The 20,810-nt window shown below is 47.3% G+C and overlaps 1 protein-coding gene across 3 annotated transcripts; it reads right to left on the bottom strand.

The window, feature by feature from the left end:
• Positions 1–144: 144 nt before the first annotated feature.
• On the bottom strand, positions 145–3,599 carry LOC119335513 (glucan endo-1,3-beta-glucosidase 11-like). Of its 3 annotated transcripts, XM_037607637.1 has the most exons (6): positions 3,478–3,599; positions 3,264–3,379; positions 2,791–3,170; positions 2,220–2,688; positions 890–1,080; positions 259–607 (listed from the first exon to the last, which is right to left on the bottom strand). In XM_037607637.1, exons 1-5 carry the CDS (start codon positions 3,551–3,553, stop codon positions 997–999), a joined length of 1,125 nt encoding a protein of 374 aa, XP_037463534.1. In that variant the 5' UTR covers positions 3,554–3,599; the 3' UTR covers positions 259–607; positions 890–996. The 3 variants fall into 3 exon arrangements, with proteins under 3 accessions (XP_037463535.1, XP_037463534.1, XP_037463533.1); XM_037607636.1 differs by having other exon boundaries at positions 2,791–3,379; XM_037607638.1 differs by lacking the exon at positions 890–1,080 and having other exon boundaries at positions 145–607; positions 2,791–3,379.
• Positions 3,600–20,810: the final 17,211 nt, after the last annotated feature.

The following is a 20,810-nucleotide window of genomic DNA, read 5'->3' as shown; positions in this document are numbered from 1 at the left end:
GTTTAATCTGAGTGCATCAACTTCTCTTGGGCCCCTTCCTCTGTGGTGTGCAGTTTCATTTCGACAACAACAACAAGGGCACTGACATCTTAATCCGAATTTCGCCGCCGTGAACAGAACAAGAAAAGAAGAAGATAATCGCAGCGAGAATCATAATATACTCTGATAAATTTTGCAGTTATTTACATCAACGCCCAGACCCCGCATACCAACTGATCATCACCAGCCGCAGGGAGTCCGAGCCTAGAACAAATAAAAGAATATATAATGATGATAATAATAATAATCGGATCATAAACCATATATATACACGAGCACGAGCCTCACACCACCGCAGCTTGACATGGCACAAAGGGGGCATAAAGCAGCCTCGGCGCCGAAAAGCGAATCCCGCGAGCATCGGCCACCCTTTCCCTCCATCTTCCCCGCATATCTCCCGGGATCCCATGTGTGCGCGCGTCACAAAACGGGACCTTTGCCTCGCAATATTTACACGCTGTGCCGTCCACAAGCCCACCACACCCCACGACGGCAGAGGTAGTGCCTTCCACATCGCAAAGAGAAGCTTTTTCTCTGGCCTACAACATGCATGCTTTCCTTTTGCCTCCTGCAATGGAAAAAGGAGGAGGAGCCCCTTGTTAGTTGTGGCCAAGTGTTTCAGGCTTTCAGATTGCCTTGCGGTGTGTATGTACGTATGTGTCATGTAGTATCAAGTACGTACTATGTATGATCAGATATACATAATGTGGTAGCCCATAGGAAGGCAAGGAAAGGGCATGTGAAATGGGAAAGTGTCTTTCTCTCTTGGATATAAAGGGCTACCACATGGCATAGAAAAGGAGGTTGTGTCATCCGTGATAAGATGACATGCGAGGGGGCCATGGCATACCTTCGAATGGTGCACCATCTCTGCCCTTTGGTCTGCAAGGCTTTTGGTCCACAAAAGTCAAGGCCATTTTGCTTGCATGCATTTGGCCGCGCTCTTGGGTGCTTTTGCTATCCCAGTAAGAAAGCCTGGGAGGTGAGCAGGATGGCCAGAGCTGAGAGGATGCACAGGCTGGTCAAGTCCGTCCCAACATCCTGCGTATCACAAAAGGTGAAACATTTTAGTTCATACAACTATAGTAAATAAGCATCTACATCTTTTAAAAAACTGCACTTCTCAAAATTGAGCAACAGATTGCCTGCGGTCTTTCGGTGAAAACTAATCATGTTCATCGCCGCTTTCGGTGATCTACGTGATTAATTATCAGACATCATTTTTGCTCCACTAACAACACGTATACACTTCACATTTGGGTGGAGAAGGAAGAATTGCATATGCACCTAACGCTGATTTGTACAATCAGAAAGTTTGACCCTCGGGAATACTAAACTGCACAATAAGTGTACCAAAAAGGAACACTTTGGAATCATTCCCTATCCTTTGTGTGCACAAATGCACAAGGAATATTTAGAAATCTCTACTCCTTGGTGATGGGATGACTATACTAAAAAGAACGAACGGCCTTGCATACAAACTTGACTCGTGAAGTTTCCTTTCCTCCGAGACACGAGCGTGAACTCGAAGCGTCGTGGTGCATGCAAAGGCTGGCTGATTATTCCTTTTTGTTGGTTGCAAGTATTACTAGATATGACCCCTTCGTAGGTCTTGCTTTCTTGGTGCTTTTTTCTTTCAAAGTGGAGTGATCTCATGATCGTTGCAACCTAGTAGCACTTTAAGTGCAAGCAAGGGGAAAGAATAACCCTGCAATTCAGCTAGGTCACTGCAAGGAAAACTGCCGCCTAGGACACTAGCTGCGTGCGTGCGTGTGTTGCTGTTTAATTTCTTTACTTGCCAAGGGCGCCATGTTGATCTCTCACCCGTCCATGCATGCATGCCGATGAAAGTGAATACTAGTTTGGTACTACGTGCATGGACATCATGGACCACTAGCCACTTTCGATTAGATAAGCGACTTTTGCATAGTACGATTCTATGGCAAAGTCCAGCTTGGAGCAACAGTGATCCACATGTGCATTGCACCCTTGGTTGACGTTGCTGTGGGGAACACATGCATGCAAATCTTTACCACTGTATGACTATATATCTCTGACTGACCGAAAAAGGTGGCGTGATCCTGATAGATATGCTGTACTGTACTGTACCAGTTTTCTCACAGCTAGTTCGATGGAAAATTAATTTGCAGATAGAATTAAGAAGAATGAGCGGCACTGACCCTGGTGGGAGGCGCGGAGGAGGCGGCGAGGGAAAGGGACGCCGCCGACGTGGTCTGCTGCTGGGCGAGGCCGACGTTGTAGACCATCCGGCCGTCGGGCTGGTAGAGGCCGTAGTTCCTCTCGGAGGTGGGGCCGGGCTTCATGTCCTCGTTGAAGAGCGCGAAGAGGTAGACCTCCAGGCGCTGGCGGGGCCGCAGCGGCGTGCCCTCGTTGCCCACCTGCCGCACCAGCAGGTTCCGGTTGTACGCGCGGGCGTTCTCCACGGTGGCGCCCACCTCGTCGGCGTCGCCCTTGGACGGCCACCCCGTCTCCGACACGAACACCGGGATGCCGCCGTAGCCCAGCCGCGCCGCCGCGAAGGTCACCGCGTCCACCTGCGCGTACAGCATGCTCGTGTACTGGAGGTGGGTGTAGGGGTCCACCGCGCCGACGTGGTACGGGTCCGACAGCGCGTAGGACAGGGACACGCTGCACGCATGTGGCATCCACGTCAGAAAGGGCAACGACACGTGTGCTGGCGTGGCATGTTTGATTTATTAATAATAAACTAAATGTGTTGAAGAGAATTACTTTGCGGGGTCGGCCTTGTAGGCGAAGTATGGGTAGGCGTTGATCCAGAAGGGGGCGTTGGTCTCGGCGAGGAAGCGGAGGAAGGGGAGCATGAGGGGGGCGCACTCCGGCGTGAAGGCGCCCTGCGACGGCGGGTACGAGTTGGCCAGCACGCCGAGGGAGCTGGCCGTGGAGACGTGCAAGTACCCGTCCATGCCCAGCTGGGCCAGCGCGGCGTGCAGGTTGCGCATCGCCGGGACGAGGCTGGCCTTGAGCGCCTCGTCGTCGTCGGTGAACACCTCGTTCCCGACGGCGATGCCAGTGACGCGCGTGGCCGGGAAGTAGGGCTTGATATTGGCGGTGGCCCACTGCATGGCCTGGCCAGCGTTGGCGGCCATGGGCTGCACCAGGTCGTTGGGCACGGTGACGATGAGCTCGATGCCCGTGCCGGCGAACGCCGCCAGCACCTGTGGGTTGACGTCGTAGATGCGCACCTTGCCGACCCGCAGCGACGACAGCAGCGACACCACCTGCGCCGGCGTCGGCAGGTTGTTGCCCACCTGCCCGTAGTTGATGCCGATCGCCGCGCCGCATTGCAGCACCCAGACCTCTGCACGCACGCACGCACATTCCAAGAAAATTCTTGTCAGCCACACTCCGACGTCCCGTCAACTGAATTCGCGCGACGGGCATTCGTCCATGCATTACCTGAGCAGAGGAGGATGCAGAGGAGGGCAGAGAGCTGCAGGGACGCCAACCTCATCGGCGTCGCAAATGGCGCCATTGCTGCTGCTGCGACGATCGATCCGATGGCTGGAGCGAGGAGGGAATGAAGCTAGGAGGAGGGGGAGGGAGAGAGGCAAGGGGGTATTGCGTATTTATAGACAGGCGGGACGGAGACCGGAGGGCCGGGGGTTGCACTGTGCGGTAGGTGCGGTGTGGGGGGTGGAGCTAGGCTGATCGGGCAATAATTCTTTACTTTACTTGGGGTGATCGGCCGGAGAAGACTTTGGAAGCGGAGAGGGGCCTTCTTCACCGGCGGGGAAGGGAAGTGGGTTAATCGGGTTGCCCCGGACGCCTTCTGTTCCGTTGCCGTGGCTTGGCTGGGTGGAGTATGTTTTTGTGGCAGGAGCCCTGCTGAGGAGGCAAATGCCCGATGCTCTCCAGTCTCGCCGTCCCTTCCCTCGTGCTCGCGCCCGGACGGACGTGTGAAAGCGACCGGGCAGGTTTGGGTTAAACTTGTTGGCGGAGCACAGTTCATGCCGACTTGAGTAGTCGAGCCTGGGCCTTTAGAAAGCTGTCAGCCGATGGTCCAAACTGGACGTCAGTTAAGCTCGCGCCTTTACTGTAAAAAAGAAGCTCGTGCTTTTGTTTATTGTCCGAGGTAGTTAGTTAGGTACTACTCCATATGCATACATGGAGTAAAAATGATTTTATTACTTTGATACCAGAGGGTGAATTGACTGACAAGTGACACATGACCTGTTTTTGATCATATGTTTTCCTTTTCTTTTACAGTGTGCTGTAATCTAGGTGTTCATAAAGCCCCTGAATTCGACTAGGCCGTTCGCTGTGAATCTTTGGTATGAAGTAGAAAAAAAAAACATTCAAATTGTATCCATTTTCTTTACTTTTTCTTGTGGGGAAAACTGTATCCATTTTCTGCGAGATACTCCATCCTGGATGGTCACTCGAATCTAGTGGCTCTAACTATTTTGGTTTTGCGAACCAACCTGTGGTTGTATGGTTAGAGGGACAGTCGTATCCTGAGCCCACCAGGGTTCAAGTCCTGGTGCCCACATTATTCCTGAATTATTATATACTGGCTCAGTCTTTCGAAGGTGCTCATAGAGGTAAGGTGTGCGTGTGTGCGTTCATAGAGGTGAGTGTATGAGCGCTTGCGTCTGTACTGTGTTAAAAAACTACTTTGTTGTTTTTTTAGTGAAAAATATGAGTTTGTTCCCTCAAGTTGCATGTGACAATCCACTACATCATCTAATTTCTCCCTTCTCTTTCTCCCTCCACTCTCTCCAGAGGCTTTTCATCAAACACCCCACCTGCAAATGCCTAGTCTTGTCGCGTCCCGTCAGTGAGCTGGTTATGTTGCTGCTCTCATGCGTGGCCATCCTGCATAGATCAAAGCATAGTAGGCATTCAGTCGATGTGGAGTCGGCGAGGCAGAGGCTGTGCGCTACCCTCCTACAGAACGCGTCGGCAGACCCCAACGTGTGAGCATGGACCCCGCCTTTTACCCCATGGCCCAACCACTTGTGTCATCGTGGTGTCATGCCCTTCTCCCCCCGCAAGGGATGTAGGACCGGGGTGTTAACTGGCATCCCACGCACACGTAGGCAGTTCTTCCAGGAAAGCGAGTGGTGTGGAACTCCCGAGCGTGGCTGTCGCCCCCTTCCTAGCGCTCCTCAATGCCGACGAATAGTGTAGGCGAGCCTGAATGTGCGCTTGATGTCCTGCAAGTGCATAAGGTACAACTATAGCCTTTTTGAAGTAAGAGCATTGTTCCCACGGAGAGCTTAGAAAATGTTCTTTGCGCCTCACAGAACTTTATCAGAACATGCTTGCAAGTTATTTTTGGTCCAAAACAAATGCAGTGTGAAAGTGCAAATATTGCAAGAGTATGTGAATTAGGATAAAATGCGCTATGAAAGTAACTAAGAATAGGAGAGCAATGTATGAAGGAAACCGCAATAGGGTTAAAGGCGTTCTCAGGGAGTCCAGATTCATCACTAGTATATGTATGTTACTTAATTATGCGGAATCATATTTTTTGGTTGAGATACGTAAGCCTTGCTATATGTTTTTGTGTGTATGCCAAACAAAGATACATGCATACTGCCACAACACCTTATTACGCACACCACCAGAATTCCCCAGACTGTCGCTGAGAGAACACTGACTAAGGGTCTCCCGCTGCGTGCGACTTCGAATACAGAAACATACTCCCTCCGCCCGTGAATAAGTGTACTTTTAGTTTTTGTCATAAGTCAAAGTTTTAAAATTTTGATTAACTTCAAAGGAAAAAACACTAGCATTTATGGCACAAAATTAGTACTCCTACTACTTGATTCGTTTTGAAATGTACTTTCATAATATACCAATTTGATGTCATATAGGAGTGTGATAATACTCTTTTCTATGAAGTTAGTGAAAATTTTAAACTTCAACTTAAAACAAAAAGTAGAATTACACTTATTCGCGGACGGAAGGAGTACACCTTATTTTTCTTTAGCTTTATTAGGGTTACGACTATCGGTTTTAAGTAAATTCTTGTCGACCTAGCCTCTAGAAACATTCTTGTCGAGCTAGGTACTCATACTCTAATTCTCTAAATCCAACCGTACGTGAAAGTTGCGCCGACTAGGAAAGCAACTTTCTAGCAGCGGCAGGAGCAGCACATCGACAAGAAAGTGCCGAGGCCAATCTATAACCACCTTGTAGCTCGGTCTCTTAGCCTGCTTTGCCCGGATTGTATATTGACGGCGCGCAATGTGCCGCGCATCTGCGCCGGTGATGATCGATATATATGATCGCTAGCTCGCTGTTTGCCGGTGATGATCGTTGCATGCATGTTGCGTGACCCTTTTCGGCCTTTACAACCACGCCCTATTTTGTCCTTCCTACGCCGTCAGCAACGGCCGGTGGGCTCACAGCTAGCTCGATCGATCGGTGATCGTCCAACCCCGTCAACGTGCAGCAGAGCACCATACATGTGATATGATGAGCGTATCACACATCACACGACCATGCATGCTGTCGGCACTCGGCAGGTTCATGCATGCATGGCACGTAGTCACATACCCGGCGTTTCAGCCACCTCAACCAACAAGATCCCTCCACTCAAAGTGGAATGTTAGAGTATCTACAGCTGGATATGACAAATATAATTCCTTAGATGTATGCGGACGCGTCTGAACACGCTCATAGATAGTGACCAGACACTTTTTAAATCAACATAATTGTATCCACACATCTCATACTAGACTCTCAAATGCATACAAAAACGTGCAAACTTAAAAACCTACATACTACGTAGCTATTCCTCGTCGAATATGTCGACAATCTCCGTGCCCAGCTCCCGGTACATGGGCGGCAGCTGCAGCTCCGGCGCCTTTGGCTGCTCCGCTCCGACATTCTCCTTCTTTATCTCCGCTTCGAGTTCAGCGAAGAGCGCGTTGGACGCCGCCTGCTTCTGCCGGAGGAACTGCCGGTTGGCCTCTACATAGGCCTCACCCAGGATGGCCTGCTGCTCCGCCATCTCCGCGGCTTGGGCGACGACGAACTCCGCATCTGCCTCCGCCATGGTGAACCCCCCCAGAGAAGGCCGCTCCGCCTCGTCCTTCTCCGGATCCACCACCTTCATCGGCTCCGGCAGCGGCTCTCCCTCCTCCTCCTTCGACTGTTGCTCCTCCTCCTCCTCTGGCTCCGGCGAGTCCAAAGGCAACCTAGTAGCGATGCAGGCGGCACGCCTTGCCTGAATCTCCTCCATGATTTGCCTTTGGTGCTCCGGTGTGAGCATAACGTACGTGGTGATCACCCGCTGGACCATGACGATGCCGGAGAGCGTGGGAGAGCGGGGGAGAGGTGGCGGTCGGGCTCGGGTGGCGGCGCAGAGAGGATGGAGGTGGATGGGCTAGGGTTAGGGGACGTCGGCCGGCTTTGGCCTCAGGAGGCGAGCCGGATCGGTGCCACGCGACATTCACACCGTGGCGATGGAGGAGGCGTCCGTTGGACCGCTGGGATTCCGGCCGTTTTCGCGTGGGACCCCATGGTCAGTCATACGTGGCGGGCAGGCCCGGACGCCCCATATTCACTGTGTATTTGGGCTGGATATGAGGGGTATCAGTCAGCCTGGACATTTGAGACTCGTTCACGACACTCGTCTGGGTCAGATTTTTGTGACCGGTCAGTGATCAGACAGGCCACCCAGGCGTTTGAGACCGATTTGGGGCGCCCAGATGTAGATGCTCTTAACGAGTATACATTCTCTTCGTGCATGCGGATCCTGCTGAAGGCGGGCTTCCTACAATTTCTATGTTTCAATATCTAAATAGCTAGCTTTAACCACTAAGAATTTTCATAACCGTTCAATCAAAATTATGTAGTATTAACAAGTTATTTATGTCCACATAAGTTTTATCATTATGCATTAATATGTCCGTACAAACAATGTCACCTTAGCAAGTTATGCATGTTTTTATCCCCAAGGAGTCAAGTCATGTATGTCAATCACAAGTTTAATTCAGGCAAATTCTAACATTTTGTTGAGATGGCGTCACATTAAGTTTGATTCAAGTTTTATACTCCCTCAGTTCCCAAATATAACTTTTTTTTAGGTTTCAACAAAGGACTATATACAGAGCAAAATAAGTGAATATACATTTTAAAATATGTCTATGTATATCCGTATGTTTTTTTGCGGGAACATGTACAACCATATGTTGTAGTCCAATTGAAACTTCTAAAAAGACTTATTTAAAAACGGAGGGAGTATATTTTTATACATCATTTATCACATACTACTTTGTAAATTTTATTGTTTCTAAAATATATACTGAGAAAACTCTTACATTAATCTCCGTGAATTCTAATTGTTTTAAACTTATAGATACACATTTGCTTTAATATCATTTTCGTGGCAACTCATAGAGCATCGAGATCGCATCCTGAAAGACGCTGACCTGACTCGCCACGGCGGGCGGCATGAGAGAACGCCGCCGCCGCCTCGTCCCTTCACTCCTCCCTCTAGCCCTGGCTGCTGCTTGATGAGGCTGATGGCGAAGCCTGCTTTGGCGGACGACAGCAGCAGGGAGAGCTCCTTTTGGGACGTGTTTGGTTGCCCGCATGGAGCCCAATCAGGCCCGTGCGGGAAGGAAGAGGCCTGTTTGGTTGCCTAGTTTCACTGTTGGGCCAGTATCGTATGCTTCTTAAAGCAGCCCAGAGCCTGACTCGTTGAAAACACTCGAATCTGTTGTTTCTCGCGAGCTAGTCAGAGCCGAGCGTAAGCGAGCGCGCCCTTGCACGAGTGGAGATGGGAGGGATGTGAGGTGATTACGTGAGGTCTTCTTTGAAGGACATATGCCCTAGAGGCAATAATAAAGTTATTATTTATTTTCTTATTTCATCATAAATGTTTATCATTCATGCTAGAGTTGTATTAATTGTAAACTTAGTACATGCGTGAATACATAGACAAAACATAGTGTCCCTAGTATGCCTCTACTTGACTAGCTCGTTTATCAAAGATGGTTATGTTTCCTGACCATAGACATGTGTTGTCATTTGATGAACAGGGTCACATCATTAGGAGAATGATGTGATGGACAGGACCCATCCCTTAGCTTAGCATTATGATCGTTATAGTTTCATTGCTATTGCTTTCTTCATGACTTATACATGTTCCTCCGACAATGAGATTATGCAACTCCCGGATACCGGAGGAACACTTTGTGTGCTACCAAACATCACAACATAAAAGGGTGATTATAAAAGTGCTCTACAGGTGTCTCCGAAGGTGTTTGTTGGGTTGGCATAGATCGAGATTAGGATTTGTCACTCCGTGTTTCGAAGAGGTATGTCTGGGCCCTCTCGGTAATGCTCATCACTATAAGCCTTGCAAGCATTGTAACTAATGAGTTAGTTGCGGGATGAAGTATTACAGAATGAGTAAAGAGGCTTGTCAGTAATGAGATTGAACTAGGTATGATGATACCCACGATCAAATCTCGGGCAAGTAACATACCGATGACAAAGGGAACAACGTACGTTCTTATGCGGTTTGACCGATAAAGATCTTTGTAGAATACATAGGAGCCAATATGAGCATCCAGGTTCCGCTATTGATTATTAACCGGAGATGTGTCTTGGCATGTCTACATAGTTCTCGAACCCGTAGGGTCCGCACGGTTAACTTTTTTTGATGATTTCTATGATGAGTTATGTGTTTTGATGACCTAAATTTGTCCGGAGTTCCGGATGAGATCACAGATGTGACGAGGAGTCTCAAAATGGTCGAGACATAAAGATTCATATATTGGAAGGCTATATTCGGACATCGGAAAGGTTCCGAGTGATTCGGATATTTTTCGGAGTAGCGGAGAGTTACGGGAATTCACCGGGGGAAGTTAATGGGCCTTGTTGGGCTTTAGTGGAGAGAGGGAAGAAGGGCCACGAGGTGGTGCGCGCCTCCCCCTGCCCAAACCAAATTGGACAAGGGGTGGGGGCGCGGCCCCCCCTTTCCTTCTCCCTCTCCCTCCTTTCCTTCTTCCCTACTCCGAAAAGGAAAGGGAATCCTACTAGGACTTGGGAGTCCTAATAAGACTCCCTACACTTGGTGCGCCCCTAGGAGGGCCGGTGTCCCTCCCTCCCTCCTTTATATAGGTGGGCAAGGGGCACCCCAAAGACACACAAGTTGATCTTTTAGCCGTGTGCGGTGCCCCCCTCCACAGTTACACACCTCGGTTATATCGTAGTGCTTAGGCGAAGCCCTGCACCAGTAACTTTATCATCACCGTCACCATGCCGTCGTGCTGACAAAACTCTCCCTTGGCCTCAACTAGATCGAGAGTAGAAGGGACGTCATCGAGCTGAACGTGTGCTGAACACGGAGGTGCCGTATGTTCGGTACTTGGATCGGTTGAATCGCAAAGACGTTCGACTACATCAACCACGTTAACTAATGCTTCCGCTTTCGGTCTACGAGGGTACGTGGACACACTCTCCCCTCTCGTTGCTATGCATCACCTAGATAGGTCTTGCGTGATCGTAGGATTTTATTTTGAAATTACCGCGTTCCCCGACAGTGGTATCAGAGCCAGGTCTATGCGTAGATGTTATATGCACGAGTAGAACACAAAGAGTTGTGGGCGATAATAACCATACTGCTTACCACCAACTTCTTACTTTGATTTGGCGGTATTGTTGGATGAAGCGTCCCGAACGACATTACATGACCACGTTCATGAGACTGGTTCTACCGACGTGCTTTTGCACAAAGGTGGCTGGCGGGTGTCTGTTTCTCCAACTTTAGTTGAATCGGGTTTGATTACGGCCGGTCCTTGTTGAAGGTTAAAACAACACACTTGATGAAAAATCGTTGTGGTTTTGATGCGTAGGTAAGAACGGTTCTTCCTAGAAGCCCGTAGCAGCCACGTAAAACTTGCAACAACAAAGTAGAGGACGTCTAACTTGTTTTTGCAGGGCTTGTTATGATGTGATATGGTCAAGGCATGATGAGATATAAATTGTTGTATGAGATGATCATGTTTTGTAACAAAGTTATCGGCAACTGGCAGGAGCCATATGGTTGTCGCTTTATTGTATACAATGCAATCGCCATGTAATTGTTTTACTAAGCGGTAGCGATAGTCGTAGTAACAACAGTTGGCGAGATGACAACGACGCTACGATGGTGATCAAGGTGTCACGCCGGTGACGATGGAGATCATGACAATGCTTCGGTGATGGAGATCATGAGCACAAGATGATGATGGCCATATCATGTCACATATTTTGATTGCATGTGATATTTATCTTTTATGCATCTTATTTTGGTTAGTACGGCGGTAGCATTATAAGATGAACCCTTACTAGTTTTGAAGGTACAAGTGTTCTCCCTGAGTATGCACCGTTGCTACAGTTCGTCATGCCGAGACACCACGCAATGATCGGGTGTGATAAGCTCTACGTTCACATACAATGGGTGCAAGCCAGTTTTGCACACGCAGAATACTCGGGTTAAACTTGACGAGCCTAGCATATGCAGATATGGCCTCGAAACACTGGAGACCGAAAGGTCGAGCGTGAATCATATAATAGATGTGATCAACCTAGTGATGTTCACCATTGAAAACTACTCCATCTCATGTGATGATCAGACATGGTTTAGTTGATTTGGATCACGTGATCATTTAGATGACTAGAGGGATGTCTATCTAAGTGGGAGTTCTTAAGTAATAGGATTAATTGAATTTTAATTTATCATGAACCTAGTCCTGATAGTATTTTGAAAATTATGTTGTAGATCAATAGCTCGCGTTATGGCTTCCCTATGTTTTTATATGTTCCTAGAGAAAACTAAGTTGAAAGATGATAGTAGCAATGATGCGGACTGGGTCCGTGATCTGAGGTGTATCCTCATTGCTGCACAGAAGAATTATGTCCTTGATGCACCGTTAGGTGACAGACCTATTGCAGGAGCAGATGCAGATGTTATGAACGTTTGGCTAGCTCAATATGATGACTACTTGATAGTTTAGTGCACCATGCTTTACGGCTTAGAATCGGGACTTCAAAAACGTTTTTGAAACGTCACGAAGCATATGAGATGTTCCAAGAGCTAAAATTGGTATTTCAGACTCATGCTTGTGTCAAGAGGTATGAGACCTCTGACAAGTACTTTGCCTAAAAGATGGAGGAGAATTGCTCAACTAGTGAGCATGTGCTCAGAATGTCTAGGTACTACAATCACTTGAATCAAGTGGGAGTTATTCTTCCAGATAAGATAGTGATTGACAGAGTTCTCTAGTCACCATCACCAAGTTACTGGAACTTCGTGATGAACTATAGTATGCAAGGGATGACGAAAACAATTCCCGAGCTCTTCGTGATGCTGAAATAGACGAAGGTAGAAATCAAGAAAAAGCATCAAGTGTTGATGATTAAACAAGACCACTAGTTTCAAGAAAAGGGCAAAGGGAAAGAAAGGAAACTTCAAGAAGAATGGCAAGCAAGTTGCTACTCCCGGGAAGAAGCCCAAAGCTAGACCCAAGCCTAAAACTAAGTGCTTCTACTGCAAAGGAAATGGTTACTAGAAGCAGAACTACCCCAAATATTTGGTAGATAAGAAGGATGGCAAAGTGAACAAAGGTATATTTGATATACAGGTTATTGATGTGTACCTTACTAGTGTTCATAGTAGCCCCTGGGTATTTGATACTTGTTCTATTGCTAAGATTAGTAACTCGAAACAGGAATTATAGAATAAATAGGGACTAGTTGAGTGACGATGTGTGTTTGAAGTGGTTCCAAGATTGATATGATCATCATCACACACTCCTTACACTTTCGGGATTAGTGTTGAACCTAAATAATGTTGTTTGGAGTTTGCGTTGAGCATGAATATGATTAGATCATGTTTATTACAATATGGTTATTCATTTAAGACAAAGGATAATTGTTATTCTGTTTACATGAATAAAACCTTCTATGGTCATACACCCAATGCTGATGGTTTATTGAACCTCGATCGTAATGATACACATATTCATAATATTGATGCCAAAAGATGCAAAGTTGATAATGATAGTGCAACTTATTTGTGGCACTGCTATTTGGGTCATATCGGTGTAAAGCGCATGAAGAAACTCCATGCAGATGGAATTTTGGAATCACTTGATTATGAATCATTTGATACTTACAAACCGTGCCTTATGGGCAAGATGACTAAAACTCCATTCTCTGGAACAATGGAACGAGCTACTGACTTATTGGAAATAATACATACTGATGTATGCAGTCCACTGAGGGTTGAGGCTCGTGGCGGGTATCGTTATTTTCTGACCTTCATAGATGATTTGAGCAGATATAGGTATATCTACTTAATGAAACACAAGTCTGGAACATTTGAAAAAGTTCAAAGAACTTCAGAGTGAAGTGGAGAATCATCGTAACAAGAAAATAAAGGTTCTACGATCTGATCATGGAGGAGAATTTTTGAGTTACTAGTTTGGCCTTCATTTAAAACAATGTGGAATAGTTTCACAGCTCACACCACCTGGAACACCACAGCGTAATGGTGTGTCCGAACGTCGTAATCACACTTTATTGGATATCGTGCGATCTATGATGTCTCTCACCATTTACCACTATCGTTTTGGGGTTATGCATTAGAGACAGATGCATTCACTTTAAACAGGGCACCATCAAAATCCATTGAGACGACGCCTTATGAACTGTGGTTTGGCAAGAAACCAAAGTTGTCATTTCTTAAAGTTTGGGGTTGTGATGCTTATGTGAAAAAGCTTCAACCTGATAAGCTTGAACCCAAATTGGAGAAGTGCGTCTTCATAGGATACCCAAAGGAAACTGCTGGGTACACCTTCTATCACAAATCCGAAGGCAAAATCATTGTTGCTAAAAATAGATCCTTCCTAGAGAAGGAGTTTCTCTCGAAACAAGTGATTGGGAGGAAAGTAGAACTTGATGAGGTAATTGTACCTTCTCCCTTATTGGAAAGTAGTTCATCACAGAAATCAATTCCAGCGAGTCCTACACCAATTAGTGAGGAAGCTAATGATGATGATCATGAAACTTCAGATCAAGTTACTACAAAACTCACAGCTCTTCCAGAGTACGGTCCGCACCAGAGTGGTAGGGCAATCCTATTCTAGAAGTCATGTTACTAGACCATGATGAACCTACGAACTATGAGGAAGCGATGATGAGCCCAGATTCCATGAAATGGCTCGAGGCCATGAAATCTGAGATGGGATCCATGTATGAGAACAAAGTGTGGACTTTGGTGGACTTGCCCGATGATCGGCAAGCCATAGAAAATAAATAGATCTTCAAGAGGAAGATAGACGATGATAGTAGTGTTACTATCTACAAAGCTCGACTTGTTGCGAAAGGTTTTCGACAAGTTCAAGGAGTTGACTACAATGAGACTTTCTCACCCATAGCGATGCTTAAGTCTATCTGAATCATGTTAGCAATTGCCGCATTTTATGATTATGAAATTTGGCAGATGGATGTCAAAACTGCATTCCTGAATGGATTTCTGAAAGAAGAGTTGTATATGATGCAACCAGAAGGTTTTGTCGATCCAAAGGGTGCTAACAAAGTGTGCAAGCTCCAGCGATCCATTTATGGACTGGTGCAAGCCTCTCGGAGTTGGAATAAACGCTTTGATAGTGTGATCAAAGCATATGGTTTTATACATACTTTTGGAGAAGCCTGTATTTACAAGAAAGTGAGTGGGAGCTCTGTAGCATTTCTAATATTATATGTGGACGACATATTGTTGATTGGAAATGATATAGAATTTCTGAATAGCATTAAGGGATACCTGAATAAGAGTTTTTCTATGAAAGACCTCGGTGAAGCTGCTTACATATTAGGCATCAAGATCTATAGAGATAGATCAAGACGCTTAATTGGACTTTCACAAAGCAGATACCTTGATAAAGTTTTGAAGAAGTTCAAAATGGATCAGTCAAATAAAGGGTTCATGCCTGTGTTACAAGGTGTGAAGTTGAGTTATAATCAATGCCCGACCACTGCAGAAGATAGAGAGAAAATGGAAGTCATTCCCTATGCTTCAGCCATAGGTTCTATAAAGTATGATATGCTGTATACCACACCTATTGTATACCTTACCATAAGTTTGGCAAGGGGGTACGATAGTGATCTAGAAGTAGATCACTGGACAACGGTCAAAATTATTCTTAGTGAGAACTAAGGAAATGTTTCTCGGTTATGGGGGTGATAAAGAGTTCATCGTAAAGAGTTACATCAATGCAAACTTTTACACCGATCTAGATAACTCTAAGTCTCAATGTGGATACATATTGAAAGTGGGAGCAATTAGTTAGAGTAGCTCCATGCAGAGCATTGAAGACTTAGAATGTTTGCAAAATACATACGACTTTGAATATGACAGACCCGTTGACTAAACTTCTCTCACGAGCAAAACATGATCACACCTTAGTACTCTTTGGGTGTTAATCACATGGCGATGTGATCTAGATTATTGACTCTAGTAAACCCTTTGGGTGTTGGTCACATGGCGATGTGAACTATGGGTGTTAATCACATACATATGTGCACTATTGGTGTTAAATCAAATGGTGATGTGAACTAGATTATTGACTCTGGTGCAAGTGGGAGACTGAAGGAAATATGCCCTAGAGGCAATAATAAAGTTATTATTTATTTCCTTATTTCAAGATAAATGTTTATTATTCATGCTAGAATTGTATTAACTGGAAACTTAGTACATGTGTGAATACATAGACAAAACATAGTGTCCCTAGTATGCCTCTACTTGACTAGCTCGTTTATCAAAGATGGTTATGTTTCCTGACCATAGACATGTGCTGTCATTTGATGAACGGGATCACGTCATTAGGAGAATGATGTGATGGACAAGACCCATCCCTTAGCTTAGAATTATGATCGTTATAGTTTCATTGCTATTGCTTTCTTCATGACTTATACATGTTCCCCAGACTATGATATTATGCAACTCCCAAATACCGGAGGAACACTTTGTGTGCTACCAAACATCACAAAGTAAAAGGGTGATTATAAAGGTGCTCTACAGGTGTCTCCGAAGGTGTTTGTTGGGTTGGCATAGATTGAGATTAGGATTTGTCACTCCCTGTTTCGGAGAGGTATCTCTGGGCCCTCTCGGTAATGTTCATCACTATAAGCCTTGCAAGCATTGTAACTAATGAGTTAGTTGCGGGCTGAAGTATTACGGAACAAGTAAAGAGACTTGCTGGTAACGAGATTGAACTAGGTATGATGATACCGATGATCGAATCTCGGGCAAGTAACATATCGATGACAAAGGGAACAACGTATGTTGTTATGCGGTTTGACCGATAAAGATCTTCGTAGAATATGTAGGAGCCAATATGAGCATCCAGGTCCCGCTATTGGTTATTGACCGGAGATGTGTCTCGGTCATGTCTACATAGTTCTCGAACCCGTAGGGTCCGAAAAGGAAAGGGAATCCTACTAGGACTTGGGAGTCGTAATAAGACTCCCTACACTTGGCGCGCCCCTAGGAGGGCTGGCCTCTCTCCCTCCCTCCTTTATATACATGGGCAAGGGGCACCCCAAAGACACACAAGTTGATCTTTTAGCCGTGTGCGGTGCCCCCCTCCACAGTTACACACCTCGGTCATATCGTCGTAGTGCTTAGGCGACGCCCTGCGCCGGTAACTTCATCATCACCGTCACCACACCGTCGTGCTGACGAAACTCTCCCTCGGCCTTAAATGGATCAAGAGTACGAGGGACGTCCTCGAGCTGAACGTGTGCTGAACATGGAGGTGCCGTACGTTTGGTACTTGGATTGGTTGGATCGTGAAGATGTTTGACTACATCAATCGCGTTAACTAACGCTTCCGCTTTTGGCCTACGAGGGTACGTGGACACACTCTCCCCTCTCGTTTCTATTCATCACCTAGATAGATCTTGCGTGATCGTAGATTTTTTTTTGAAATTACCGTGTTCCCCAACATTCTTCAACCTCCAGTAAGCTCCTATCTAATCTCCTCCTTCTGATCTACACAACGGTGCTTCGATTCGAGGTAAGCTCTACACGAAAAATATGCACCTCAATGCTACGGTTCCATTTCGGCGATCGGTTCATAGTTTCGGCAGCCGTAAGTTCTTAATTTTGTCTTCCCGTTTGGAGCTATTCTGGAAGAATTTTGTCAGATTCATCGTGCACAATCGATCATTTGAAATTTCCTTTGACTAGCAGCCTAATCTCGCAGTTCCTCACAACAATTGTGTTGTAAGTTTTTGGTTCCGATGATTGTAGCTTCATCTCTCTTTGAACAGTAGTCTACTGCACTGAGGCCACCATGTCAAGCTCCTCTGTCCTTTGCTCAAAGCCCTACTATTCATCCGTCTCGACGCTGAAGCCCTTCCCCTTGATCTCCTTGCCCACGTCCTACTACATTAGAGTCGTTTCTGGCACTGACGCTGCAATGGCACGCACACTGCTTTCTTGTGTCCCCCGCCTCTGTCCACACTGCAGTTTGCCGCGCCGTCCGCGGGGTCAATCATCTTGGCCTCCTCTGGCCTCCTCTCTCTCGCCCTACTACACTGGAGTCATTTTCGGCGTCGATCATCTCAGCCTCCTCTCTCGTCCACTACACTAACAATACCATGCCGCGAGCACTGCATTCTCTTCCTGTGTCGACTGTCTTTGCTCGAGCACCGCAACTAGTTCATCGACGGTGTCGCTCGCCGTGCTGCCGATGGGGTCGCTCGTCCACGACTCCATGCTCGTCATGTCCGAAACACGGCTCCACGGCCACTATCCACCGCAGTGGCCATGGCCCAGCGCACATTGCATTTCTTCTCCCCCTTCCTCTGCTAGCTCTCAACCCTGTGTGCTAAGTGCAAGTGCTAGCTCTTAATCATACCCCATGCGGGCAACCAAACAGTGTGTAGTTGTATGCGCCGAGACAATGCAGGAAACCAAACATAATGCCAAAGTTGATCCCCTAATGCAGGAAGTCCATATGCAGGCAACCAAACAATTTACAGATGTCGCATATGAGGCTGTTTTTTGAGAGCCAGGCTGGGTTGAGTTGTGTATGCAATGCAACTATTGTTCACTACTGCAACCAAACACACCCTTGGTATGGTGTGTGGCCCTGGCCGACACAGTATACTTTTTGGGCGACATCGAAACCTGGGTTGGTCATTCCGTCCAGCGCATCCGCCTTGCTCCGCGGCTCTACGGTAGATCAGTGGCTGCTCGACGGTCAGGCTTGCACAACAGTTGTCGGTGTCAAAACCGGCGGATCTCGGGTAGGGGGTCCCGAACTGTGCGTCTAAGGTTAATGGTAACAGGAGGCGGGGGACACAATGTTTACCCAAGTTCGGGCCCTCTCAATGGAGGTAATACCCTACTTCCTGCTTGATTGATCTTAATGATATGAGTATTACAAGAGTTGATCTACCACAAGATCGTAGAGGCTAAACCCTAGAAGCTAGCCTATGGTTATGATTGTTGTTGTCCTACGGACTAAACCCTCTGGTTTATATAGACACCGGAGGGGGGCTAGGGTTACATAGAGTCGGTTATAGAGAAGGAAATCTACATATCCGAATTGCCAAACTTTCCTTCCACGCAAAGGAGAGTCCCACCCGGATACGGGACGAAGTCTTCAATCTTGTATCTTCATAGTCCAACAGTCCAGCCAAAGTATATAGTCCGGCTGTCCGAGGACCCCCTAATCCAGGACTCCCTCAGTAGCCCCTGAACCAGGCTTCAATGACGATGAGTCCGGCATGCAGATTGTCTTCAGCATTGCAAGGCGGGTTCCTTCTCCGAATACTCCATAGAAGATTTTGAACACAAGGATCGTGTCCGGCTCTGCAAAACAAATTTCACACACCACCATAGAGAGCATAATATTCCACAAATCTAATTTGCTGACAACTTTTCATAGCATGACATCACGCCGCGGCCCGCTCATTATATGAACCGTTTTTATCAACCAGCTGCTGCACATATTGCGAGGCAGTTTCCTTGGCACGTCTTGTCGAAGTAGAGATCATGTCCCCTTATCACGGGATTCTCATCAATACGGGTGTGGGTAACCCAAACGCGCCATCAACATGGTGCTTTCGGGAATGAGCGAGTTTACATGGCATGTGGGGAGGCACATGATCCCTGCTGCCTTTATAAGGAGATAAGGACTCCTCCTTTTTCACCCACGCCTTCTCCTTCCTGTGCTCATCCATTCGCTCCCACTCGAGCTCCAGCGCCCAAGCGTTCGTCTTCTCCACCCATAAATGCCCACCGAAAATGTCCGCAACCAGAGCAGGAGGCAAGTGGATGGCCTCTACCGTCCAGGAGAAGGATATCAAAAAGCTTCGGGAGGCCGGGTATTTGGTCAAGAAAATCAGCCATCGTCTCCCGACAGTGGGACAGATCGTCCCCACCCCGGAACCCCACAAGAGGGTCGTGTTCCTCCCTCATTTTGTCCGGAGGCTAGGGTTTCCCCTCCACCCATTCGTTCGTGGCATCATGTATTACTACGGGATTGATTTTCACGATCTATCCCCCAATTCCTTCCTCAACATCTCGACATTCATCATCGTGTGCGAGGCCTTTCTCCGCATCTCACCACACTTCAGCTTATGGCTGAAGATTTTTAATGTGAAGCCCAAGGTAGTGAGCGGCGAGCACGCCGAGTGCGGAGGCGCCATGGTGAGCAAGATGCCCAACGTCACATGGCCATCAGGCACTTTCAATGACTCTGTCAAGGAATGGCAACAACAATGGTTCTACGTCACTGAGCCGCACGACATGGAATGGGCCGCCGCTCCCGGATTCCGATCCAGAGCTCCCCTGCGGCTTACGTCCTGGCCCAAGAAGGGCCTGAACTGGTCTTCACCTGATGAGTTGTCGGTGCTCCAGACGCGTGTCAAGGATATGGAAGACAAGAATATCAAACTTGTCAATGTAGTCCAGGTGATGTTAGTTCGCCGGATTCTTCCTTGTCAACACAGGGCCTGCAATTTATGGGAATTCGACCCGGCCAAGCACCAGACCCTGCTAGAGCTTTTTGTCTCCTCGCACAAAGATATCTGGAAGGTGCTCTTCAAGTCCGGCAAATCGTGGCCGGACTCAGCCGAGGACCGCGGGTACCAACTGTCCCGTCCTGCAAGTTCGGTAAGTCACTGTATGTTGGCAAGTCATACGTTTTATTTGCATAATCCAAGGGAAACACTTAATGTGTTTTCCACCACTCTCCCAGGGCTGGACGAAGAAGGCGGGGCGGATCTACTGTCCGGCCCCACTGCCAGAAGAACCGGCTGGCCCACTTCTAACGAAGATGCTGGTCCCGGCGCCTTACAAGGCGCCGAAGAAGAAGGCCGAGAAGGAGGCCAAAGAGACCAGGGGCGGCCTTCGTCGCCGCGACACTTCAGACAAAATATCCGAAGACTCCAAGGCCCACTCTTCCTCCGAAGAGGACAAAGAAGAGGAGGAAAACCAATCCCCAGCGAGGGGAAGAAAAGGACGACCTCCACATCCTTGGAGACTGAGTCGCCTAAGAAGGAAAAAAAACCTTTTCGGAGGAGTCCGCCGCCGCTACCGACAGCAGCCTGGAGTGGGATCCCAGGGCCCAACCCCTGGTGAGATCGTGAGTATATAAAACCTTAACACCTTATGCATCTAGACCTACTATTGTATGGCGTTTAGTCATTGAGCCATGACCTTTTTGTTTATAGTCCGGCAAGGTCCCGCACCGAACAATCCTCATCGG

This window comes from Triticum dicoccoides, chromosome 7B (assembly GCF_002162155.2).
Source record: "Triticum dicoccoides isolate Atlit2015 ecotype Zavitan chromosome 7B, WEW_v2.0, whole genome shotgun sequence".
In the NCBI taxonomy this organism is placed as follows: domain Eukaryota; kingdom Viridiplantae; phylum Streptophyta; class Magnoliopsida; order Poales; family Poaceae; genus Triticum; species Triticum dicoccoides.
The sequence above is the reverse complement of the archived record's forward strand: the minus strand, read 5'-3'. Positions and strand labels throughout refer to the sequence as shown.

What these genes read in the sequence shown, in the direction of transcription:
- LOC119335513 (XM_037607638.1), bottom strand. Translation starts at nt 3,553, where the DNA reads ATGGCGCCATTTGCGACGCCGATGAGGTTGGCGTCCCTGCAGCTCTCT. An exon ending in CTGCATCCTCCTCTGCTCAG is followed by an intron (nt 3,380 to 3,477) that starts GTAATGCATGGA and finishes GCGTGCGTGCAG; the next exon opens with AGGTCTGGGTGCTGCAATGC. An exon ending in TACAAGGCCGACCCCGCAAA is followed by an intron (nt 2,689 to 2,790) that starts GTAATTCTCTTC and finishes ACATGCGTGCAG; the next exon opens with CGTGTCCCTGTCCTACGCGC.